Raw genomic sequence first — 27,779 nt, 5'->3', positions numbered from 1 at the left:
ATTAAACATTAAATAATCAGTTCATTCATTTCTTATGGCTCTATCTGCAGTCATTTCTTATGATTACGTTTTTCCACAGACCAGCAGCTTCAAAAAAACGATTTCCCTCAAAGAACAAACCAAACATGCCCTGTTGTCGTGAGAAAGAAAGTGCAACAGGAAACATCCATTAAACTCAGTTTGCTGCTCTATAATGCTAGTTCAAGCAGATACTTGGCATCTCATCTCGGGTGCAAGTTCATCAATGTTTGGGCTCAGGCTCTGAGCTGAGGAGACCCTCAGGATGGAGTGAAGGTGTGCGTGCAATATACCGGCGGGCCAGATCTAATAGTAATTAGAAATTATCCTGCAGGCCGAAATGAAATCCACCACGGGCCTGATTTGGCCCCCGGGCCTTGAGTTTGACACATGTGATCTAAACCATGAGTTACACTTGTAAATAAGTATAATTTTAGTCTGATTTACTTTTCCTAATGGGCTGCACATTGTGCCCTGACCCTACTATGTTTTTAAAAAATAATGTTTTTTTTTTTAAGAGGACCACGTCCCAGTAAACCAACACGCAGACAGGGACGAACACTCATCATGAAATGTTTAACTTCTGGAAGTTTCCCACCGCAGTCCGATCCTCTGGATATTGACGGGTAAAGTATACACTGTGCTTTCACCTCTAACCCCAACTTTAAATAGAAGATAACACAAACTCAATCACCGCCGTCCCCATGGGGATCATTCAGTAATAATCAAGGATGAAGCAACGACCACATCTATCTATAATGTACTTTAGAAATGACCTCATATCCTGAAAGAAGGACACAGAAGATGTTCCTCATATCTAGATACATTTCCATGCTTGCTTAAAAGTATTAATCTGCTAACGGATCCACCAGATACTTCAATAAACAGTGGTAAGGGCTACACAGTAATGATGAGCGTTAAAGCTGCCTTCTGCATAGACAATGTTTTGTCTGATTATAGTATCTTTAAAGCAAACAAACAACATTCATTATGTGAAAACCTTACAAAATGTGTTAAATCGAGACTAATTAAACACCGTCTTTAAGCAAAGAATAGTCGAGCGAATGTATATAAAGTTGAATATGTCTAGATAAAATACTATTTCGAGCTGTTTTCAGGTCAGAAAAAGACATCCATCATCTTAAAGAGAATACAAACTCTTAAAGGGGCCCTATTATGCTCATTTTCAGGTTCATATTAGAATTTAGCTCATCTACTGTGACATGTCTCCATGCTTCAATGTTCAAAAAGCTCTTTATTTTTCTCATACTGCCTGTGCTGCAGCACCTCTTTTCACCCTCTGTCTGAAACCAGTGCCTAGTCTGCTCTGTTGTGATTAGCCGCTTTCACAGCACTTAGTCCCAGCACTTAGTACCCCTATGGAACTAAGAGCCGATCGCCTTCACACCGGAATAAGTTCCCTGAGGGACGATTACACAAATGAAGCCGCTGACGTCACTTCTTCTTCTTCTGCTTTTGGGTTTACTGGCCAAGTCCCCGGCCGGAAGTCCCCGGAGTTGAGGACTGGCTTCAGTAGAAGCTGCTGGGAGTCCAGGCAGCTTCTACTGAAGCCTTCCGAGTAAATCGCCAGAACGCCGACACCTCCTCATCTCCACCGCTCCCATGTTTTTTTTTGTGTTGCTATAAGTTATTCTCTGCCCGTTGGTGCGCTGGGCTAATGCTAATGCTAATAATGCTAATGCCAGCAAATAAAATGGCGGCTTCACAAAACGTTTCAGAGTTTTACGGGGCGTGGTTTGCAATTCTCCCAGCCAATCGAAATTGGTATTTTTTTCTCCCCAGGATAGTACCACCTCTCTAGCAGGCACTAAAAATGGGGGTAAAAGTTCTCTGAACTAAGTTCTCGCAAAATTCCAGGCACTAACGGAACTAAACGGGAAAAGTACGGGGAAAAGTACTCTACGCCTATTGGTCAACCACTTTGAGATGACCCGCCCCTTAGCCTATCACGTACAATGTGTTGGAGCGCTAGCCAATAGAAGCATGAGTGTTACATAATGATGTCATTATGTTACAGAAGTAAACCAAGGAGTCCAATAGAGGCGATTCAGTCAGGGGGGGAACAAGATATTATGTATGTATGAAATTGTATTTGATGCATGCATATCCAAGACACAACTCCAAAACTAACCCTCTGCTCTGAATGACATCAGATTATTAATGTGAATTTGAGTAAAAGCACTCCTTGTCTCCTTCATGCGACCAAATAAAGCATCTTAAGTCTTACTCTGTTTGTGTTGTTGGGTACATTTTCACATTTTGACGAATTACTAAACACACAGACATGAGAAATAACATCACAGCTCAGTAAAGTTCTGCCTCTCAACACTGGATGTGTACTTATCCTAAATATTATTTGACCTTCCCCGTGCCGGGCTATTACTCTCCTGTCCCCATCACCTCCTCCTCCTTTCTTTTTTCCACAGATGGATTTTTTGTTGCATTAATCCCACAGATCAGGTGGGTTTTGTCAACGTGTTAAACTTTAATACTTTGGGTCATTTATCTTTACGGCCAAACCCGAGGTCTGTCAGCGGCCAGACGAGCTATTTCCTCATTTGGTTTGGGAGCAAAGTGGCGCAGGAGAGAGCAAAAGGGGGGAGAAAGGGGGTGATGGTGGTGGTGGTGATGGAGTAGGCTGGGTTGGGGGCGGTTTTCTGCTCACCATTTAATGAAATCCTGATGTGAGGAGGGAGCTGGGTAGAGGGGTGATATTTGAGGTTGAGGCGCCACACCATCTGAAGAACAGGACGCCCCTCCGGAGAGGTGGCTTCACTTATTCATTTATGTTTTTCTTGTTTGGAGGGGCTCGTAAAGAGACGATCAGACCCTCATTACGTACGTTTGGACGCTGCATCGGGGACCCGCCAGGCGCCCAAGTGGACAAGGATAGGATTGCAAGTGATTAATTTGTTGAAAGCTCCCCTGGAACTTGGTGTGCTCTCACAAGCATTTGTCTTCATTTGCCATGAAATGTACAGGGACATGAGAAGATGGGCCTTAAAGGAGTCCTGAGTGGAGGCTTTTCTTCCCCTCTTGTTTAAAAAAAAAAACAACAGTTCAGGCTTTAGTCAAACATCCTGTTAAGCTTGTTGCTCGTACGTTGTTTTACATTGCTGCTGCTGAAACAAAAACATTTTCTCGGTTCATTTAACAGCTAAAACTGCGGAACGAATGGACGAATAATGAGCGTCATAATATTACAACGTGCACTTTGTTTCTGCACAGAAAGGGAAATGTCAGGGCTATATTTCACTTGTATAATTGTAACATTGAGAATAAATACAAGTCTGTCAATGACTCAAAGAGTGACAGAGAGAGAGCTTGTGATGTGTGTGTGTGTAGGTGGTCTGGGGAACATTGTGTTTAACATGCGAGCATTTCAAATGACAGCAGAATTATTAATATGTGTATAGTTGGTTGGTTTGTTGCTTCTTTCACATAAGTCTATGTGTGTAATTAAATATTGGTTTAACTACAGCAATACACAATCATATAATTAACATGAATTACATTAGATTGACCTAAAATTGGATACGTACGGAAGCCCAGAAGGGGAAAAAACCTGATGAAGAAATATTAGAAATATTATTTGTTTTTTACTCCATTTCCCATCTGTATCTGTATCTGTTTATTTTAGATATTATTAGCAACATTTGGGAATTTTGGAACCATTTTGTTCCAGAAACTCTGAAGAGGTTATATTTAGAGTAATGAAGATTTTTGCTCTGAACTTCAGCCAGTTAGCGTTCATGTTGAAGTCGCTGCTGATCAAAGAGTGAACTCAGTGACACACTCCCATCATCATTTATATAAATAGAACTGGCCATGTGCACTCTGCATCGGTGTGTGTAAATGTAGCTGGTTAATAATAAATTATACTGACTTTAATGTCAGTCAGTGACGTATAAACACAGATTTACATTGCTTTTTAATTAGTCTTGACTTGGATTTGTATACCCAAGTCAAACGTAAAGTCCCCTTCAATGTAGAGGTTCACAAATAACCACATTAAAGATAATTTGAATCATGTTTAACTAAATTGATAATCCAGTTGCAGACAAAAGGGTCACTCCACCAATTATTTAAGCAGTCCTGTTATAAATAGTGTGTTTATCTTAATTAAAATTTAAGTAATAGCTGTATTTTATTAATTGAGAAACACAAACAGTACTGATTGTACATGTAAAACTTAACCCCTTTAGTGATATATGCAGGTGTACCTAAAATAAAGATTAACTCTATCACAATGTCCCTTGAGGTAAAAGCAACCCGCAGCACTATGCAAGGATAATTCATTTTCCAATTGTCATGAAGTTAAAATAATAATAATGATTAGAACAATGTTAGTGAGGGATCATTTGAGCTCCTTTTCTCGGATAAGATGGCTTTGGGCAACAAATGCCACACAGTTATTCACAATATAGAGCTAATGTGGTATCAGGTTCCACGCTGTGCACCTCCAGTCTCTGGGATAATTACAGCGTAATGATGCTAATCAAGAGTCAAACAGGAGAACCATTCAGGCTTAATGTGCTGTAATCCTGCTTAAAGCCTCCACATATCCTTCTTTATGATCTGAAGTGGGCCCCGGTGGGCCATTAGAGAGCAGCGAGGACGACCACGGTCCCGTCCCAGGAGAGAGAGGGGGGGGTGAACTCTGACCATGGAACAAGATGAAGTCACAGAGGTAATGTACTGTAGCTCGGAGGTGTAAGGGCTGGGAAACAGTTTGGTTTTATATATTTGGGATCATTGCAGACTTCCTTTGACTTTAAATTGTTCAGTATGTCAGAGGAGATAAGTGCTTATTGCTAGAAAAACATCATAAAATATCTGTAAAACAAAAAAAGGATTAACTTCGTCCTTGTATGATTGAAGCAGGTGTGTGAAGTTTATAGTGAATGCTCTGATCTCTGTAACCATTACAGCATCACCTTTACTTGTGCAACTGACCTTATTATTAACACAAGCGGAATACACACTGATGTTGACAGAAACAGGAATATACAATAACTATGCTGGGGAAAGCTCTGCCAAAAAACAACGATTTTTGAAAAATATTTCTTGAGATTCTTGGATTTTAACTGAACAAAAAACACACATACTCTTTTTGATGTGGGTTGCATTGTGGGTCAGCACTATTTACCAAAATGCAGGCTACGGTTTTTAGGTGTTCATTTTGTTGTATTTGACATGTACCTGTAGAACATTTTAAAATACAGTATACTCAGTTAATATACTTAATGCAGGACTGTCACATTTAGAGCTGTAGTGGTTGTCAGTTGATCCGAAGCCAGCCATGCAACATCATATTTTTTTGCAACAATCTTGATGATTAGTTAGTCAGCCATTGTCCAGGATAAAGACCACGAAATGTGAGAGTAATTTGAACAGAGTTGTGTTTCGGACTGGTTGAAGGAGTATGACACCATTTTCTGACATTTTAAAGATAAACAGTTATTGAATAAGAAAATGATCTGCAAATGAACCAATGAGGAAAATAATACAGTGGTATTGTCATTAGTCTCCAGGGTATGGCTTGAAGCTTGTGAGTCCAAATTGATCCTGTTGTTATAACAAAGATCAAACCACACCCTCTCTGAGCTGATAGTTTGATGTGCTGATGTCTGATCAAACAATAAATCCCTGTCAATCAACAGTGATTGACTCCACAGTTTCTCTTCAGAAATAAACAGCCATGGAGAACAGAGTATGATACAGAGACAAAGAACAGGGAGGATAACAATTGAACATGATTGCGTCAAGGGGAACGTCATTATCGTCACTAGATGAACACCTGTGTGTCTCTGCTGATGGTGAGACGTCAAAAAACGGTGCGTTCGAGTACAGCTGGAAAATAGTATTCTCCACGAGTGACAACCAGTTGCAACACTCACGCGATTTGATATTCACACACACAATATCCTTATAATTATTTTTAAGTATTTCTGTTTTTTATTAATCTTATTCACTTAAAATATCACTATTTGGATGTCCTTTACGCCAATATCTCATGTTTAGACGTTCATATTTTGACTGGTATACCTGTGCTTAAAAAAAAGAAAACGCCATGGCTCCTGACCCACACACACCTTGCTGAGGCCCTCCAGCAGCTCGGTGTGTTTCAGAAACTCCCACAGAGCCCTGTAGCCGCTCCTGGATCAGGTTATACTGAGAGGCGTTTACAGCTGTTTCCTCTCCTAATACAGGACGACACGCTGAGAGCTGCAGCACAACAGCAGAGACACAACGCTGCCTGCACGGCCTTTAAACATAGACTTGATGACAATTAACACTGACATAAATAACGACTTTATTAGAATGAAATTGTATTATTTCCAAAAATCCTAAACGCATCTGAATGGGACTGAAATGAACGATATGAAGCTGATTTTACGACCTTCGTCCTCTCGGGGTTGTTTCATTTCTATGGAGATGTATTTATTGTTGTTCTATGTCTATGATGACCTTGAGGGCTATGTTATTTTTTTTGTCCCTTGTATAATTTGCTTTCATATATTTGTAATAGCCCTTACATATTTTTTTTAATGTTAAAATATTATATAACCTCTTTTTCGTTAGGATTTTTATTTTACATATCAGAAAACAATTATCGAATAAAAAAATGCTTCTTAAATAGGAACATCTTTAAAGATGTATTTATTATGTCAAGTATCTGTGCTTTTGTGTTGTACTAAACGTTGTTTTACTAATCGAAAATAAAATAAATACAGTAAAACAATTCTTCCCTCGTTTCAAATCAAATGTTTTTATTTGTATTTGTCGAAAACACACCTAATTCGCATCGACAAAAGCAATTAATTTAAAGATATTTACATGGAGAGATGATCGGTAACGCCATACAGCACTGTAACAGTTTACATGTTGTGGATTATTGCTGCAGTTGTTGGCATTACCTTCTCCGGTTATACGGAGGCCGAACCGGATACTTTCCCTGATATTCGCCGCATGCGGAGCGCGGTGAAATAATGTGGTGATTAATGACAGAAAGGCTGACCTTTACCGAGGAGGAGTTTCCCTCTGCTTTGATTTTATCGAGCTAAAGAATGACACGAACACTGCACATTCACCCCTCCTGGTTATTAATAGGACCAGTGATTTACATATGTAAGAAAGGCCGATATGTTGGTGCAGTTTGATACATTTGCTCATCACAAAAGAGAATATTATTCCGGTAAAGTGGCTCCATGTGCGCACTACCTTTTGGAGCTCGGTGATAGGAGGTAAAAGCGAAGCGAATCATCCAATTAAATCCCTCAAGAGCTGGTGATTGATGATGTCAGCTGCCCTGCTTCTAATTAACGTTTAAATTAAGCAACACAAAAAAAGTTCCTGACCATAGCTGCTTCAATTCAGGCCTGAAAGCTCATTGGATCGTTTGGAGAGGTCTTGGGGTTATTCACATTTAAACTTAATTTGAGGTTAATAATCGACAGCAGCGTGGGTGCAGATGGTCCTCAGTGCCCGGCTCATTTTTATGTAAAGGACATGACATTTGTAGAATTAAAGGTAAAATATAATCAGTAGGTTTTGTAATTTATTATAATAAGACATGCCTCAGTGTGGGTGATAGAGGCCTGCAGGGATAATGTACAATTGAAAAAATCCGGGAGAACTATTATTTTAACCTCTATTAGATCAAACACTGCATGCAGTCAAAAGAAAGACATATTTTGTATATTAAATCATCCCAGCAGTAAAACAAAAGTCATGTATTTTACATAATGACTGTCTTTTTGCAGTAAATATGCACAAGGTGTATTGTAGGATTTTATTTTTTTATTTAGCCTTTATTTATACAGGTGTAAAATCTCATTGAGACACAAGTTCTCATTTTCAAGAGAGACCTGTTCAGTAGTAACACACAAAGTTACAAAACACAGAGGCAACACTCAAATACAACATCGTAAAAAAAGTAGTTATAGTAGGATAATTGCAGTTTGCAGCGTTATCCCTTTAATATTTAAACTCATTTTGAATTCACGTGTCAAGTAAAACCCCCATCTTCCGGATATTAATATCTATTCCAACTGTTATCAAAACGGTGCTCGTTTCCGTCCAAAATTCACACATTTAATGTATCCCCCCAAAATCCTGCTCGTTATGGAGAAATATATATTCAAAGCATCCACAAAGGAGGGACCTCCGAGGTAGCTAATAGAATTTCCTGCTGTTTTATAACTCTGTCCCAACACCAATGTCACCATATGCTCCTGTTGGCACAAGCCTCTCCACAGTGGCTTCCTGGGCGGCAAGGCTTCATCCAAATGGATCAGAATAATGTGATTTAAGAAAACATTCCCCAGTTTTACATCAGAAATTGGCACGTGCATTATAAAACACCTGCTAAAATATGAGTTGAATTTAGAAGCTTTATTTTCTGATGTTTTTTTATTTTTCATTTCGAGAAGACATTTGTTTCATTTGCGTTGTTCTAATCACTGCACATTGGATATTTCGTTCTGCATGCCAGTTCTATGCAATCTCTAAAATGCATTATAACGAATAAAGTGGCGACAACACCTAAATGTGTTCAATTTGACGAGCCTGAAATAAAAAAAGGTGTGTTTCCTCTGAGCAGACGTACCTGCTGCTCTCGGCGTCCAGCTCGTCCCCGTTTAGTCTCTTATCCGTTTCTCTCTGTACATCCTAACCCCCCCCCCCCCATCAGTAGCTTACATACATGTCCCGTCCTCAGACTCGGCGTCACCTTTGTTATCCGCTTGTTTCACGCTACGCAATAAATTACACTGTAACTCTGGGTCATATTGACCAAAAACTGACACACCGAGGAGAACAAAACACAATATGAAAAAAAAAGCATGGACAAAAACTGGATAAAAAAATTCAGCTATGAAATGTTGTGATTATTTTGTTATTTTTATTTTGTGGGTCTTTTAATCTAAAGTATGATGTGAGTTAAAGAGATAAGACCTTTCCAATATCTCCAGGTAAATTACATTGAAAATAAATACCATAAATTCAAAAAATATATTTGTAGTCTCAGGCTACATATCTGCTGCCATAAATACATTACAAAAATGCTACACAGATATATCCGTAAATGTGCTCATTGCTGCTATTTTAGGACAAATTCCAATGCAATAAAGCTCCCTCGTGCGCAAAGTACGCCAAACGCTCTATGCGTAATTACGCACAAAAACGACAAAATGAAAATGGCTTCAGATAATGTTTTGGCTGGGTGTTCCTCCAAACGTTTCCATAATGCAGAGATGCTGGTGGCATTATTGTAATAGCCGTCAACTCTCCCTTTCTTACAGAACACACCAGCAGAGGGAAACAGATGCATAAACATTCAGGACATCTTCCTCCTCGGCAGCAGCTGACTCCTCCTCTCCCCCACGTCCAATTAGTTATTACGGTCCGGCCCTTTAAGACGCAGCAGCGGGTCAGCAAGTAGTGTAGTGTTTCTCTAATTGAACTTCGCCCAATCAACAATAACTCGTTAGCAGGCGCTTTCTTTTTCGTGCAGCCTGAGACAGCTTTTTTACCCTTGCAGGGATTCACCCCCTCCAGTCTGTTACTTCCTAAAGATCTACATGGAGCTTGGCAGAGGAACTGCGACTCTCTGAGGGGGAATACAGTCCGGCTGCCTTTACAACAACACCCGAAGCATGGTGATTCTGGAGGAAAGCTCTCAGGCGAGCTAAGTTGCGGTTTTAAAGTGTGAAAACATACAGGGGGGTCTACATCGAGCAGCAGAGGACTTGTGGACGCGTAAAACTGCCATTTGAATGATATAATAAAGTGTTGTGGAAGTAGCGATTCTTCGGGACTGCGATGACCTCCAGTAAAGACATGAAGGCAGGTTCTGTGTTGCAGTCCAGCGGGGAGGAGAGGAGACGGGCTCCCCTGGATCAGCTGCCGCCGCCGGCGAACTCCAACAAGCCTTTAACGCCGTTCAGCATCGAGGATATTCTGAACAAACCCTCGGTAAAGAAGTCTGTCGCGAGTATCTGTCCGCCCAGAGTGCTGGAGAAAGTGACGGGCTCCAACTCTGCGAGGAACGGGATCACCACTCCCTCCTCGCCGTTGTGCGCGCTGGAGGAGCTCGCTAGCAAAACGTTTAAGGGTCTGGAAGTCAGCGTTATCCAGGCAGCAGAAGGTAAACACTTTTTCTTAATTTAAAAGGTTCATTTTTAAGATTTAAAACTGTTTTTAAAGAGACCATAATCACAGCTGCCAGGGCTAGGGCTAGCTGGGTTTGTTTTGGTTTTAAATGTGGACATGGTAAAACAGCTGTAAAGGAATGCGTAAAAGTGTATGAAAATAAATGAAAACAGCCCTATGTATACATTTAAATGGGCTAAAACTGGCTTATATACACAGAGTGTTGTCAAAAGCTAATTCAGACATTATGGCCTACTCCTTACAATGCTATGTTGGATGAAAGCAAGAATAAACATAAATAACACACTATGTAAATGAATATGACACAGTAAAACTCTACAAGTTCTAAAATGGTTACAACCTTTTTAACTAAATGTGCAATATGGATGATTTAATTCACTTATTTTCAGTATTATTTTTGGTTTTTGTCATATTCCTAAATCATGTAATATTCTAACATGACTTTTCAGTTGTGTTTTTCATTATGCCTTCCTATATTGGAAATTACATTATTTTGACGTTTACTCAAATCGTTCATTTATAAATGTTATGTTTGTTTTTGACTAGTAGCTTGTGCTTTAAAATAATCCACCAGGACAAGCAACGTTCTTAGATGTTGTCTTTTGAAATCAAGTCAAATAAATACAATATGTTGCTTTACGGAAAAAACACAAAGCCCAGCATGTAATCTAAAGGCAGGCCTGCAGCAGTGCTCTCTGTTTCAGCTGTAGTTTTTGTGGGGAAAGTATTTTTGACCCTACGGCTGTTTCATTCCTCTTCTATGTTTTCCTTCTCTCCAAGGTCGCGAACACGTGAACGCTTTCGGCCAGAGACAGACGTCGAAAAAGAGGAGAAAGTCGCGGACAGCCTTCACGAACCACCAGATTTACGAGCTGGAGAAGAGGTTTCTGTACCAGAAGTACCTCTCCCCGGCTGACCGAGACCAGATCGCGCAGCAGCTGGGGCTCTCCAACGCGCAGGTCATCACCTGGTTCCAGAACCGCAGGGCCAAGCTCAAGCGGGACCTGGAGGAGATGAAAGCGGACGTGGAGTCGCTAAAGAAGATCAACCCGCAGACCCTGGATAAGCTGGTCACCATGGACAGCATTGAGGAGGGCGAGGGTCCCGACGCCCGGTCCCCCAGTATCTCCCCCACCTCCACAGGACTCCGGGCCTTCCCACAGTCCCCCTCCTCCTCCAGAGACCAAACTACGGATGAGTTCTCGGAGGACGACGAGGAAATCGAGGTGGACGATTGACAGTCAGAGGAGATTTTCATAAGCAGCAACAAAAAAGAATACTAAAAAAAAGGGGGCATTTTTTTTCTTCCCAAACTTTTGCACGGATATTAACAAAAAAGGAGAATATATACACAAGACATTTCTGGATTTTTCTCTCCTCTTTTCTTTTTTCTCCATTTTAATTTATTAATCGGACTTGTAAAGCTTTCCAAGTCTGTCGTTTAAGTTTCACAATATTTGAGGAATATTTTTCCTTTCAGACTGTACAGATGGTACAGTAAGAAAATTGTGCAAACATTTTAATTGTTCATGTTTTTAAAAGTTGTGCAATTATTTTGTGTCATTTATCTGTTAAGGAATTGGATGTGCCAAATATTTAAATCACCATTTGTTTGGATTTGTTTTACGCACAGCAGAGGTCGGTGTGTCAGTCCATCCCTCCTCATGTGTACAAGTATGATTTCTTCTGAGCGAAATGTGTCTCTGCAGCATGCAGGCCTGCAGCGCATCATAACGACTGCAAACTTTTCCAAGCTCTGAGTTGTGTAAATAGATCAGACATCCTCTGCGATAATTTTATTGTAACGTTCTATTTAATCAGCATCTATGTAAATAAAGGTTATATGATATTTGAAGAAGCTCTCGGCGCTATTGGATGTGTGATTGTGCAAACAAATATAGGCTACGATACAATACCGATACTAAATCCTAAAACTAAAAAGGAAGACACATTGGGATGTCTCACGGCAGGATTATTATTATAACACCATAATATATTTGATCAAAAATGATATTTACGATATTAGCTAAAAATGTGGTGAACGTTATATGTACAGTAAAGCTCAATCCCTTAAGGAGTTAATAATAATATGTTAAGATGACTTGTGATGAAAAAGGCAATCTATAGGAATGCAATGAGATAAAGCTAATTTCCGATTTTATAACAAAATAATAGAATAGGGGATTTGTCCTGAGAAATAAAACCAAAACATAGAATAATATTATGAATGTTAAAATGCCCTGTGATGACTACAATCTATAGGAATGCAATGAGATAAATCCACGTTGATTTACTATTTTTACAAGAATATAATAACATAGGGGATTTGTCCTGAGACACAAAGCCAATACATATTATATTAACCCCCCCCCCCCCCCCCATAGAAAAGTGCCCTGCTTGGTTAAAAGTTTCCCTTTTGAATAATTGACCCCTGCTTTCAGCCCTGAAGTACCACGACTTCAATTAGCTGCCATCCATCGCCTTCATTCCCATTCTTTTGACCTGCCTTTGAATGCATCTTGTCACAAGACGGTCCGGGTCTGGCCGCCGTGTTGAGAAAAGCTTCAGCCATATGCTTTCTCTTCGTCTTTAACACAACTAGTGGACATGATTGATTAGGTTAACCCGCCTTTGCCTTACATAAAACAGCTTCCACAGAGCCAATAATGGCTGCACGCATCTGCCACTCCGGACTCGGGTTTGTTTGGAAAGAGAGGAGGAAAAAAAAGTCTCCCATGAATAGCAAATGGTGTAGTGTGAGGATCCTAATGAATAACGCTCAATGGGAGGCAGTGAAACGCGGCGTGCTGCTGCTGCTGCTGGCGCACCATATGCAACAGTGTTGAGGTGTGTGTGTGTGTGTGTGTGTGTGTGTGTGTGTGTGTGTGTGTGTGTGTGTGTGTGTGTGTGTGTGTGTGTGTGTGTTTGTTTGTGTGCGTGTGTGTGTGTGGTATGTGGTGTTATCGTACCTTTTTATTGATAACATTATTTTTATTCCAAAACAAATATTATTTTAGTTGTGTTCAACATTAGATCATTTGTTTTAAAAGTGCATTTGGCTCGTATGTTGTTTTTGTTTTTTTAATCGTCATTATACCATCTGAGTTAATTGTTAACATTATATTAGTTGTATTCCACTCATATAGAACAACACATGCAGATTTTTTTTAATAGCCCATGATGGAAAGGAGCAAGGAGAAAACAAATGTTATTTTACCTGTCCTTTCGTTTTGGATTCTTATAGACTTCTTCATTCTTAATTTATCATTTGGGAGATTATTTGGATATTTTAGAGGAAAACATATATATTTTTAAATGTTCTAGGCGTTGACATTTATTTTAATTTGTTCTAAGCTTTTTGAAACAACAATATTTACTAGCTAACAGTTACCTTACAATTCTGTTCTGGATTATCCCCCCCAAAAAGCATTGTGAAGCGGGTCCAAAATGAGAGGAAGATATCAAGGCAGATTTGGGGACTAAAGGAAACTAAAGGGCTTGTTAGGACAGATTGTGTTGGGTGGGCAGAGAAACAGCAGGCTGCCACACAATGGAAGTAATCGTGTGGAATCGTGGAGGTTGAAAAGTCAAGCAGGCCTTTTATCATGGAGCCTCTGCTCTGGCAGCAGGAACAACACAGAGGATGGAGCTTTGAGTAAAAGTCACAAAACAAATGTCCTGATCCAAAAATATTCACCAAAATAACGTCACTATTTGGGATCTATTGATTTTAGCAGAAGGTAATTGTGTTGTCTAAGTAATCATTTGTGTTACTTATCTCAGTGGCATTCCTATACTGAGGTAATAGTGTATCCTTGTATTATCATGGTATATTTTTATATTGATTTACTCTATTAATAACACTATTTTTGATAGGTGAATTCATATTTTTGTAACTGAATGATAACCGTAGTAATTTGAAAATACGACTATTATTATAATTTGTTCTACATTGAATAGCTCTATCAATACCATTGTAATTGAGGCATTCTGAGGTGAATTATTACATTTGAAACTAAAGAATATATAACAACCTTAGTAAGTGTGATTTTTTAAAAGCTAATATTATTTTTCCTTTATTTTCTTAATTGAATTTCCTTATCAATAATTCTTTTTGATGGCCTTACATTTTCAATTGAAGGATACATAACAACCTTAGTCTGTGTGCTGATAAAATGCAGTTGTCTGCTATTATTATTTTCCTTTTTCAGATGTAGTGACTATTTGTGATGCATTACATCTGAGCTGCATTAAACACACAGGTGATCAATGGCTCTCCTGTTTGTTGCAGGTGTATTATGATCTTAACAATTAAAGCCTAAGGGTGCCAAAAAAAGACAAGCAGCAATCTAACGGAGCGGTCCACCAGGAGCACCTGAGGGGTCACAGCTTTAGGGGATTATTGTTTTTTCAGCATACAGTGCGCTGAAGGGACTTGTTCGGCTTTAAAAGGGTGGCTGGGGGGAAATCATAATATATGTATATGTGTGTGTGTGTGTGTGTGTGTGTGTGTGTGTGTGTGTGTGTGTGTGTGTGTGTGTGTGTGTATGTGTGTAGGTTTACAGGGAGTTAATTGTATTCGTCATTTGAAAACATGGCCACAGGGGCCCGATTTGGAACGGCAAAAGGTTCAAATTAACTTCAAGATGTTATTAAGGTTATTGGAAAAAGAAAATATATGAAATCCTCTTTTAAAGACTCAAACCGCTTCTGGGCAATACGACTTAACATTTCAAATACTGTCCCATGATCCTTTAGGACATTTCACCTTCTGTTTTGACAACATCCCTCAAGTCTTTAATCCACACCTGCTTTATTCCGTGTTATTGACCTCTGCGGTGAAAGCTGTCCTGCCCTTGATGGTCTCTTTTCAAATGAAATCTTAACTCCATTTCAGGCCTTTAACCTTTCGGACACAAACACCAAGCACTGTTGTTTTCCTGTGATACACACAGACTCACAAGCCAACACAATGCTACCCCATGTCCAAAATTCAGAAAGCACTTTCATGTCATTTTGTTCTTCAGAGCAACGTCTCAACATGACACTCAAGATGCTGCTCTGGCTGCTGCAGCACAGCCTACTTAGAAAGTAGAGACAGAATAAGATACAAGGCTTGTATATATTATCAGCCCGTGTCAGGTTATCAGAGACTTTGCTTTCACTCTGGACAAGATCACACACATCAAAGCCCCCTCCTCATGTCTGCAGAGCACCAAGTGTGCCACCTAGTGTTGAACAGGGGATCTTCTGAGCAAAGATAAAGAGGTCGTTATGGGTTTGGATAGAGCTTTTAGTTTTTCAGAAATATTAAACACCAGTAGGAATCCAAGTATTTTACTGCAGACTGCTTGAATCACATATATTTTCTCTGCATGCAAGCTTCTAAAATGTGCAATAAAACCACACAGTTAGCGTGTCACATAAACATTTCAGATATGATAAGAAATGCCAGCTGGCTTAGCTGCTTTCACATGTTGTGATGCTGCTGTAAGGACACTCAGTCCACGTACTTCAGTTCACTGACCATAAGGAGTACGGCAGTGCCAGTGGAAACATTTGTAGAAGGTGGAGGGAGATATCTGAAGTCTAAATAACGACCCTGAGCCTTGTCATAAACTGGGGGTTGGAGTTAAACAATCTGGGGATCTACCAGGCGTGCTCAGTCTAAGGAAATATGATATTGAATTGAATTATTGGAAATGCAATTTACAGCATTTTTGAAGCTACGGACAAAAAGTCAGGTTTACTCTAGGAGGTCATTATTTTGTAGATATGTGTAAGGAAACACAATGGCAGTCAAATTCTGTTTAAAATCAACAAACAATGTGGGAAATATTACCATGTAAGTTTGTAGTTTGCCCAAATAAAGCATTACAATGGAAAATCACTACGGTTTCATTTGTCGAATGAAAAACCAAGCTCTTAACACCAACTGTCCATTTAGGGTTTAAGTCAAGAAAGATCAAAATATAAAAATGCCTGGACATTAGTTTTCTTTTTATGTGGCAGTGTCCTTTTAAAAATATCTAAATGAAACCAATTATTAAAAAAGGATTAGAAGTAGTTGTCCACCCTGCCTTAACATAAACCTTAGATACCGGTTAAGTTGTTCAGTAAGAAATTGAGTAAGTGTGACATGTGATCTTAAATACACCTGTATCACCAACACTCACAGCATTACAAATACATCTGTGACAGTTACTGAAAACTACCGTTCAGTGGGGGGCTTCAAGGCCATATCCAAGGCACTGAACATCGCTCGCATTACAGTAAGGTCATTAACAAATATGGAGAGAACATGGCACAGCTGTAAATACTGTATGACCTGAGAAGAATGAGTCATGATGAGGGTGCTACAAGATACCTGAACACTGAAGAGCGTTGCCAGTTAAACAGTGGCGACAAGAGACGGAAAATACTGCTGAGATTCACCAGTTTCAGCTTCATGGTTGTTAGTGTTCGCCAGAGGGCAGGAGGAAGAGTGAAACAAACAAGTGATATTTTGCATGGTGTATTCAAAACAGTGCCCCATCACCAGAAGGCCTGAGATTGTAGATAAACTGAAAAGAAATGTGAGAAGGAGTGCAAGTTGGGAGAAGATTCATATTTTTCAGAACGACACTAACCCCAAACACACAAAGCTATACAGGAACGGCTTCAAAAGGACATGGCGGGGTAGGACCGAGTCCAGAATTCGTGGCAGGTCTTCACTCGCAGGGAAACTTGATAAAGGAGATATCTGATGAAGAATTGAGAAAAGGGCCGTTGCCAGTCTCACAGCTATTCACACTAACTCAGGATTTTAACCGTTGCCAGAAAGAAAAAAAGCTACAGGTCGGCTTTAGTGTGCTCTGTTACACTTCGTCATGATTGAGACCAAGTGATAAACACTTTGAGAGCTCCATGACATTGAGTAAAGCTAGATTTTTTTTAATAAACGCTGCAGGGAAAATTGTACTTAGACTTTCCATAATGCATGTTGAAAAGTTTCCAAACACCACAACTGATGTACTCATCACTTGGTAGTAACAATGCAGGCAGTTTGTACTTCTTTCCCCTCAATATTAGCATATACAAACTACAAGTGTGTACATATTATAAACGTACGTTGCCAATAACTTATTATAGGTCAGTTTTGCCAGAAAGTCACTGCACTTATCACACTTTGTGACTTAATGAAAGCAAAATAGGTTTTCACCACAACTGCTATTTTCATAGCTCTTCGTAACGTGTTTGCGAGACACCCTAAATATTGTAAACTACTCCGGTGTCAAAATGATAAATAATAAGAATGTTGGTCCCAAAAGGCTCCATTACTCCTTTAAACAGTGTATGTAATATTATCTGTAGGGATTTGAAAGCATGCCGTATGGTAACCAAAGTAAAACAAGTGATTAATTCTCCCATTTAAAATTTATTTCAAAAATACAAAACAAGGAAAATAAGTATATGTACACAAACACTATTAAAATAGAATATGTATGGTACAAAATATGTACAGCTGTCCTCAGAGTGAAAGTCCTATCTGCTCCTTTTGTCCTTGATGGTGTAGTGCAGCACTAATGGTTGGGCCTAGGGGAGAGAAGATTTTAGATATTATACCGGGGTGGGAAACATTTAAAATGAGGTGTGTTAGTATTTTCTAAATAGTAACATTAAAAGAAATGATTTGTTATCACTTAATTAGGTGTTAAAATAAATCTATTTCCTCACATTATACCTGGATTAAAAACGTGATTTTTTTTAATTAGGAGAACATATTACAGTGGAATACAATGATTCTGTTGTTTCTAAATGATAAACATCTTCAGTTTACTTTATCCACATTTTTCAAACGAGATACATTACAAAGACAATTGGTCTAAGTGTGTAGGAATGCACTGTTGGCCTGGTAACCAGCAGCCGTACCGTACCTTGCCAAACCAGTGAGAGAGCCATAACCGTTTCATGGTCATGTGATCGGGCAGCGACTCGTTATTGAACAACATCTGGACCTATAGGGAGACCACACAAACAGATGTGAAGTGAACACTAAAAGGAACAGCTGTGATCATTTGTATACGAGGAATCTGTTTGCTGCTGGTTAGAGAGGCGGAGAGGAAGCAGAAAGACTTTTTGAAACTGACTGAAAACACACCAGTGTCATAAAGGCAAGCCAATAGATTTGTCGAGCGTGGTTCAATCATAATTCTGAGAACACACGTGTTATTGGAGGGAGCATTTAAGCCAATGGAAGAGCCTCCACACAGAGCATTCATTCCCTACAGAGCTGAGTTACAAGAGAAACACGACAAGAGCAGCCGAGGGTCAACAACCAACCAGACTTCTCCACTGTAGTGAGTCTGTTTAATGAACCACATTGTCAAGATGAATGAAAACAATATTTGAATAAACCATTATGCTTCGTAGCGAACTCTTTTAGCAAGTTTTATGCAAGAAATAGCATGGAACAATTGTGAAGGAGTGTGATTGGCACCAATTACAAAAGAGCCAGCAGTCTTCAAAATGGTCGCCCATTTGTAAACACTTTTGGTAGCAATGAGCATAGGTTATGTTACTATGGTTATCCGAAGGTTACCGATGGGTTATATACCTCATCCTGGCGCTGATGAGTGTGTAACAATGAAAGTTTACCAGACATGTGTGGACCAATCGGAAATCATCTTCCGTAACGAGTGCTACTTACTGTTTGTGAACAGTGAGAGGAAGGGGGGCAACATTTTGAATCCACACATGAATCCTTTGAGTAAAACATTAGCAAATAATGCCAAACCGACCTGGGATTCATCAACAATCTGTGTGTGTGAGTGCACATCGGCAACGAAGCCTTCTCGTAACACAACAGCTGTAGTTTGCATTTGTAGAGTTTCAAATCGAGCCATTTCACACATCTGTGTACATTGGCACAAGCTAAATACATCTTTATTGTAATGCCTCCAGAAGCCTTATGCCTTGTTTTTCTTTCAAATCCGATCAACGGTGAGTATTGACTGACCTGATTTTTTTCCACGTTAAGCCGATGACAAAGCACTTTGCGTAGGTGTCTCACCTCGGCCCGGACCGAACAGCGAACAAACTTCTGCTGCAGAGACAAGAAACAAACACGAGAAACTTCAGGTCGGCAATACGCCCCGGCAATGGCATGCAGAGTGGAGCACGCCTCTTCATTTCCTGTCTATAAAAAGATACAATTTGAAGTTTTTAACTGAATGTGCCGCGGAAACATATCACTCGGTGTTCAAAGGACTTGCTGCTCTGGTTTAGCACCACATGTTAACGGAACGTATTGCTAAGAGAGGGCAACCGGATTTTCGGTTTTGTTTAGATATTTCTTGAACTGTGTCCTTTAAAATGTCTCTTGAAACACTACAATAACAAGTTTAAGGTTTTTTGAATGATCATCCACATTTCACTTTCAGAAACTGGAACAAAAAAGGTGGAAAACATGTGTTTACCAAACAAAACACTAACTAGAACAAGGTAACAGCGCACAGACAGGCTGTGGCAGTAAAACCGAGCTTGCTGCTGGACGCTCTCCGCTCCCAACTGACTTATTACACACTCTTAAGAGTAAACATTAACTCGCTTTTTCCACCTGAACGCAGAGCAGGACAGTATTTCTTTAAAAGACCGAGCAGACATTTATTTGACTACATTTCCACCTCAGTTGAAACGGTGGATTATGATGGGGCGTGAAGCGGAGAGAGAATAGCTTCTAGCAAAGGTTACGAGTCAAAATCGATTACAAAATGTTAAACCAATTATTATAGGTTCCCACAGAGGTTGAAGGGAAACACGACTGCTGCCTAAATGAAGACCTGGGAATGGAACCAGTGAGGTGGCATGCTCCCATTACACACGGCAACAGTAGACACAACAATAAACAACATTTTTATTTGTCACAGTGGTCAAAGAGGACATGAGTGGATGAGGATGCTTTAACGCTTACAGCAGGCACCAGATATATATCTAATGCACACCATGGAGACTTTGTTCAAGTGTATGTATTTGTGGTATACTATAAAAACCAGATTAAAAGCTCAAAACACTGATCCATGAGAATAACTTGACTTTTAGAGCATGTCAATAAAAGATCGCATCTCATCTGGACACATGTTAAAGTGACTGATGGTGTAGCTTCTTAAAAAAGTGCTTAAGTGAAATCATATTTAAAACAAACCAAATCTGAACTACCGATTTCAATCAAACTTCGCTGAGAACTAAACATGGAAAAGCAGCTTTTAGTTATTATGCCCCAACAATTTGGAACAAACTGCCTAAATCGTGCACGTCCGCCGAAACACTTCTATTTTGAAATCCCGACTAAAAACGCACCTACTTGCCGCTGCTTTTAATTGAGCTGCCCATACTCACACTACAGTATGCCTTTTCAGTCATGTATGCTGTACCTGCTGTGTTTATTTATTTATTTCATTACCTTTGCTTATTATGCCTGTTTTTAAATGCCTTTTTAATAATGTATTTGTTCTTAAATGTCGTTTTCTTTTAATCTGTGAAGCACTTTGAATCGCCACGTGCTGAAAAGCGCTATATAAATAAAATTGCCTTGCAGGCATGTGTTAAACAAGGCCGCCCTCTGCTGGTGGGCTTTAGTCTCTGCAGCACGTGCAACCACTGCAGCGTGTGGATAGCACAGCACACCACACACACACACACACACACACACACACACACACACCACACACACACACACACACCACACACACACACACACACACACACACACACACACACACACACACACACACACACACACCACACACACACACACACACACACACACACCACACACAAACACACACACACACACACACACACACACACACACACACACACACACACGCAATTTGGGGTGAAGACATGCTGACTGCAGTGGGACTCGAACTTGCTCTCCTCTGATTCGAAGATCAGCGCATTAACCCACTGAGCCACAGCCTCCCATAAAAGCCCTTTCTCCAACAATCATACAATCTCCAATGACTGAGAAATGAGTGGTCATGTTGGGAAATAAAGAACGATAATACGCCTCGCTGTTGAACGTGTTCCACTTATCCCGTCTGTGTGAGTGAGGCTGCTGCTGTCACTGTGCCATGTATTTGCTTAGCAGTTAAGGGTAGAAAATGACTCGCTCAGGCTTCAAAAAAGTTCCCCTGGAGGCGTGTTTTCAGCAAACCTGTGAGCCGAGCCGCTTTGAAAGCATTCATTCCCAGCGTGACAGACTTGAAATAGAATACTAAATATATTTAGGATCATTTATTGGTATGCGACTTACCTGGAGAGTGAGTTTCGTCTTGTCTTTCCCAGCGAGCGATGAACTGTAAAGACAAAACAGAACCAGAGGTTTTTAAACATGAATGTTAGACAGGTTGAACATTATAGTCTCACATTTAATTGACATTATCTCATGGGGATTGTAAGACATCAAAAACACACAATCCACCAGAGAGCTCACCTTAGTCTTTCTAAACAGAGCGAAACCTGCTCATCATATCTGTAGAAGTGGGCTTTTGAATGGTCGAAGCTTGTGTATGGTAAACCTGTAGCGTCGGGGATGGCATCTAGAGAGAAGGGAAACATATGACATTTACAAATCACACTTCTCAGTTTCTTTGATACAAAAACATTTGCAACAAACGGCAGATTGAGTCGTGCCGGTTAGCTTCAAATCACTCCTGCCCCTGCCTAACAAATGGATCATCGATCAGAATGATATCTGCCTGGGAACATGGAGACATTTGATCAACTTTAGAAGCCATTTGCATTTTCTTAGGTTACTGATGCAACACATAGCTACTTCATTTCAGCTTCTCAATTTCTTGATTACAGCTGTTGAACATTTGACAGCTCAGAGGATGTGGTGTGTTCGGCTTTGTACATGTCTAATTGCATGCATTGCACAAGGCACTAAGCCATCTTGTGAGTCAATAACATGCTCCACATGGGTGGTCTTTATAGGCCTGATTTATCTTCAACACAAAAATGTAAACTAGAAGTTGAAGTGAACGACACAGATCTGCCACTTATGATTACAGTCATGTGACACCAGAGAAGTGCAGTAAGGCAACACTACAGCAAGCATCACATGCGTCACGCAGACATGCAGAAACACACTGATGTGGCTGAGTCATAATTATAAGTACAAACCAATCTAATCACAGACTGAGAAATAATAACTCATTGGTAAACTCACCGTCTCCAGATGGTTGTATGACTCTCTCTAACCCCCGTGACTGATAAAACTCCTTTATTCTTTTGTCTTCACCTGTTCAAACAGAAACATGGATGTTAGACAAACATGACAGATACAGTGACAACACTTTTCAAAGGTTAAAAACACGTGTTGTTTACAATACTTACTATTACAGGCTGAAGACTTTTCTTTTTGTCGCTGCTTTTAAATGAACTATTCATATCTTAGACTGCACTGTAACTTTTATCCATGTACTTTTTCTTTTAATGTTTATTTTATTATCTTTTCTTTTTAATGACTGATTTTAAATGCCTTTTTCTTAATGTCTTTCATTTTGTGTAAAGCACTTTGAATTGCCTTGTGTTGAAAAGTGCTATATAAATAAACTTGCCTAACGTCAACAATTAACTCGTCTAAAACATCCTTTAAGTCCAGTATAACATTTCCTAAAGTGTTATCTAAGATTTCAGTGCCGAATGTATAATATAGGTCACATGTGTTTGTACATTGGTAAAGGCAGCAGTATTGTTGTACGCACTTTCTTGTAGTCCCGGCACCAGTTTGTAGACGATGTCCTGCATCACTCGGTCCAGTTTGAGGTTGAGTAAAGGCTGCGTTTCATGGATTTTGATGTTGCACATTGGACAGTACTTGCTCGTTTGCAGGTATTTTACAATACAACTTTTGCAAACTGTAGAGCGGAGAGAAAGGAAATCCATTTAATTATCATTCTGATGGCTTCAGCCAACTAGACTTCATACTTTATGTAAATAACATGAATTATTTGGTCCAGTTCTGATTGAACTCACATGTGTGCAAACATTCTGTAATTGTTGTGGCATCGATGAAGTAACCCGCACACAGGTAGCAGACAATGTGTTCGTTCAGGTCCTTGAGTTTCAACTTCACCTCCTCCTGTCAAGAAAAATAAACAAGTGTTAAAAAATAAACGTGTAAAAGTTGAAATGGAGCACAACTTCTTTAAAACAATGAAACGGCTCACCCGAAAGTAAGATAATGAGAATCAAACCACACCAATGATTCAGAACCACATATTAGTGGTTTTCGTTATCATAATCAGCACTAATGACCCAACATTGGGTTGAAGTTAGTGATGCACCGGTCAAAAGCCAGTTAACAATGACCTTTGCCCTACATATGGAAAGTAGGAAGGTAAACAACGATAAGAAAGTAGAAATGTTTTAACCAGGAAAGATAATGCTTCCACATGTCAAAACAAAAAGTGATTTGACAGAGTGGGTTTACATTGGTTTTCTGGGCTAATGAGTCCAGTGGAGACGAACCACACGAGTCTAAACAGCTAATTAAACGATAAAGAAAACACAAACCTGGCACTTCAAAAAGTTAATGTAAGCCGTGTTACTAATTCACGAGCACCTACAAAGACAAGATATGCTTGAAGTAAATACATCTGCACTTTCATGGTTGTTTGTAGTTTGAATCTTTATGGTTTTTGCACTTATTGTAAGTCGCTTTGGATAAAAACGTCAGCCAACTGAAATGTAATAACAACGCGGTGTGTGTCCGTTAAACACAAACCAACGGCAGTTCAAAACAAACAATCGTTAACGTCCCAGTCCACACACATATCGCTTAAACTACAAGTAAACTCCCAAATTAATAAAGTAAAAACAGCCCTGTGTGTCTTTAAATGAGTGTGATAACATTGACTCCATCATCCTCATGATGCCGCTCCACTGTTCAGGCGGAACAACACGGGTGTACAGTCTCCGTCCACGCATGCTCAAACACGGCTCTCTCCATCAGCGCTGCGAAGACGACAACCATTTCCCGCGAAAACGTGTGTTTTTTCCGGCCCCTTCAGCAGTTTGCCCGCCCGTACGGTTCTGCCCCAGTGCGGAGGAGGTCGAATCACATGCCCACTCACCTCGTTTCTCAGCGGGTCCAGTTTGTAGACGGACTGAAGCTGATTTCGTAGCCGCATCGCTATGGCCATCGGTCCTTGCTCCGCCATCTTTGGGAATTATGCTTACTTCCGGGTAAACCGGATGTGGTGTTTTGAGCAAATTGAAGGAGGCGGGTAACATTAAAACAATTAAATAAATAATTATATACAACCATTATAAATGGATGAATACAAAGTCATTTTATAAATAAATGGGTAGGTAAAATATAAAAACAAATGATAATTAAAGGGCCACGAAGCTATACAATACAAATACATTTACACAACACAGATGAATAAAAAGTACCCTTACCCAAATAAAAACATATTAAACTGACTTTACTTATTAAAACACTCGTTTTTTGTATTCAAGCCAACCCTAACTTAACCTATTAAAGGTATTTTAATATATTATCCTGAAGCTTTGCTGTATGGTTTACAGCAAATTATAATTGTTTCTTGTGCCTTTTATTTTGAGCTGAACTCAGGGGTGTTCTTATGAGCTTCCCAATGTGTTTAAGAGAAACAATCCTACCAAAACATTAAAACCACCTCACTTCTTTGCACTTTGAATAACAAATAGATTTAGGTTTTAAGAGGTTAAGAATTCCTTAAATGTAGATTCAATTATCAAGGCAAGTTCTTTAGTTGATCAAACCTTATCCAACAAATCATTCTCCAGATAGATGCAAGGCCACTCTAGGATTAGCTCTGTGAACACACACTTGAGTTGTTAGTCTCTGCTCTTGGCAATAGAGGGCACTGCAGGCACACACTTCAATCAGTTGGTTGCGGCCGTTGACATCTGAGGAAGTTTATGTGTTATTAAGTAAAGCAATGTTATTCAGTGACTTCTGCACTCAGGAGTCTAATTTAGTTGTTTGGAGATGTCATTAAAATGCCTGAATGTCCTTCTTTATCTGGGTGCCAGGCCTTTAAGGTGTCTTTAGACATGTATGCACACACAACCTTCATGTCTAAAACCAATATGGACTTTGCCATTGTATTTTAGTCCTTGTTTTACAACCCATGCAGATCCACTTATGTTGGAACCACTTATAATGGGATCAAGTAAGCTGTAAATGTGTATACAGTAGGCTGTATTGGCATTTTAGAAGCCAGATGATAAAATGCACAGATGTCCATGGCACTGGCCCAGTTTGAATTGATGTTGTTGTCCCATTGAAGGTACTTAAACCACATAACATGGGGAAAAGAGTGCTAAGATACCAGACCTGAAGATGTGGGAAAACACCATTTCAACACAATCCTCAGCAACACAGAGAACATGGTGGGTCTTGTTACCTAAACCTCTGACATCCTGAGACCTACAGTACTCTGGCATCATGGAGGGTGGGCTGCTCTCGGCACTGCACGCAATCCCATTAGATGTGATACATTATATGAGATACCTTGATATTGATCTTATTGAGATACTATATCCAATATCTGTTATAAATAGATCAATCCACCTCAAAACCACAGAATAACACTCAGAAAATGTTGAGAATGTACAAAAAAATGAAGGTGCAAAGTGGTTCAGATTAGATTAGATAAGATGTACTTTATTGACCTCAAAATGTAAAGCTGTTTTGTTCCAGCAGCATGGTATAACTAAAAGGCTTTGCAGATAAAGGTATACACATAGGCCACATATAAATACATTCCAAAAGTGTGCAAGTAAAAAAAATGCAATGGGGTAGAGTTTGAGTATAATATCTACAAGTTAGGGTTATTAAAACGGGATAAACTAGTTGAGCTTGCCGTTCTTGGTTGAATGTTAAAATGAGTTTGACTTTCTTAAAAAGCCCTTATTACAGTCACAATATAAACATTTATATAAGATAAGTGAAGTTGAAAATAGATGTTTCATAAAAAAAAACAGAAAAGCTAAACTGAGTTTAATTGGCTTTACATATCTAACCTTTGCAGCGGTAACTCTTTCACTTAAAAGAGAGCCTGTGACTGAAGTGTTTGACCCTCCCCCCTCACTGTTTGGGGGTTGAATGAGTCCTCCTCTCCCCTCCCCGAACAACAACCATGGAGGGGGCTCTTGAGAAAAGAACTGCACCGTTGGCTCTGTGGCAGCAGCAGAGGCCTGTGGTTGTCCTGGGCAGCTCTCAGACCCGTGTTTAAATATGTGTGATTATGAAGTAGTGTTTTCAAATGAAAGAGTGTGTGGGCTCCACAAACATTTACCTACATAATCACATGGCTTATACTGTTGGGTTAGCATTATTTAAATCAACAGTATGCATTGTGTTGTGATGTCATTTTGGTATTTATTCAGGCTTTTGCAGTGGTGAGAAGTCTTATGGGTTTATTCATATAATTAATCCAAGGTTTTTACACAGACATGGGTTTAAAGTAGTTTATTTTTCCGCACATCACTTACAATTATTTAAACATGGTAAAATGCAAAGTAATGCCTTGTGGAAAAATGTTCAAATGGGGAAGAAAATGTATTATTGGTTGAGGCTGAGTTAGCGCCTACCCTGTTTCAACAGGTCGACATATTGGTATTATATGTGGAGGTCTCCTTGATCCCTCCCAGAGGGCTTCCAACCTGTGGACCACCCAAAAGCTGCCGTCCCAAACAAAGACTCGCCCTTCATTCATCCTTTTGTAATTTCCCGGTGTAACAGAATGACTGGCAAGTTTGTCTAATTCCAACCACCTCAGTGAGGCTGCGCAAACGGCTATGTGCAACCCATTTATTGTGATAGTTAAATATGACATGAATGCTTTGTTTATGTCTATCAGTGGTAATCAAGACTCAAAATGGATGCAGAGAAGAAGAACTTCATCCACTGCCTTATAACGTTAGCTTTCCAAGTGTGTGTGCAGGTTTAACAAAGCTTCTTTCATTCCTTAAAGTCTTCCCATTACCATTCATTATTTAGAGAGAGAGGACATGTTACACCTTGGATTTGTTTTCTTTGTTAAGATGAAAGGACAAGCACTTGCCAATGAAGTGAGAATCAGATTCAGTCAATCTAAATTGGAAAAAAATAAAAGGCACAAGCAATATATTTTCCCTCTTGGCAGCCTTTTTCAGTTTGAAGAGCCGTTGTGATCAGTCTCGCTTCACCGAGCCTTCATAGTCAGGCCTTGTGTCCCCTGCTGTCTGCCATTTCCTCTTGCCATGTAACGTCTTATCTGCTGGGCCCGCGAGGTCACTGCTTATCTGATTGACAGGGCTTTGACTCCACGCAATATCCAAATAACCTGAGGGCCTGGAGGCGCAGGAGGATCACAGTGTGGTAAAATCCAACAGTCGGGAGAGAGTGAAGGAAGAGGCAAAAGAGCCGACGAGAAGGGAGAGGATCAAGACGGATCAAAGCCTTTCATTTGTTGTCATTGATTCATGTCAAAATCACGGACAATAGAAGGCATATTTGCTTTAAGAGTCTCCCGTCCTTC

The 27,779-nt window shown here is 39.7% G+C and overlaps 2 protein-coding genes across 3 annotated transcripts; one reads left to right on the top strand and one right to left on the bottom strand.

Moving 5' to 3' along the window:
- The first annotated feature begins 9,459 nt into the window (after positions 1-9,459).
- On the top strand, positions 9,460-12,073 carry lbx2 (ladybird homeobox 2). The gene is made up of 2 exons (XM_034199436.1): positions 9,460-10,189; positions 10,996-12,073. Exons 1-2 carry the CDS (start codon positions 9,865-9,867, stop codon positions 11,451-11,453), a joined length of 783 nt encoding a protein of 260 aa, XP_034055327.1. The 5' UTR covers positions 9,460-9,864; the 3' UTR covers positions 11,454-12,073.
- A 5,539-nt stretch (positions 12,074-17,612) lies between these two features.
- On the bottom strand, positions 17,613-24,446 carry pcgf1 (polycomb group ring finger 1). 2 transcript variants are annotated; one of them, XM_034199427.1, is made up of 9 exons: positions 24,339-24,446; positions 23,239-23,344; positions 22,968-23,120; positions 22,430-22,501; positions 21,692-21,797; positions 21,512-21,554; positions 19,214-19,300; positions 18,132-18,212; positions 17,613-17,790 (listed from the first exon to the last, which is right to left on the bottom strand). In XM_034199427.1, the coding sequence occupies exons 1-9, from the start codon at positions 24,423-24,425 to the stop codon at positions 17,740-17,742; spliced, it is 786 nt and encodes a 261-aa protein (XP_034055318.1). In that variant the 5' UTR covers positions 24,426-24,446; the 3' UTR covers positions 17,613-17,739. The 2 variants fall into 2 exon arrangements, with proteins under 2 accessions (XP_034055318.1, XP_034055317.1); XM_034199426.1 differs by having other exon boundaries at positions 23,239-23,341; positions 24,339-24,421.
- Between the last annotated feature and the right edge of the window lie 3,333 nt (positions 24,447-27,779).

This window comes from Gymnodraco acuticeps, unplaced genomic scaffold (assembly GCF_902827175.1).
Source record: "Gymnodraco acuticeps unplaced genomic scaffold, fGymAcu1.1, whole genome shotgun sequence".
Taxonomy (NCBI): Eukaryota; Metazoa; Chordata; class Actinopteri; order Perciformes; family Bathydraconidae; genus Gymnodraco; species Gymnodraco acuticeps.
Note: the sequence above shows the minus strand (reverse complement) of the source record. Positions and strands in the feature narration are given on the sequence as shown.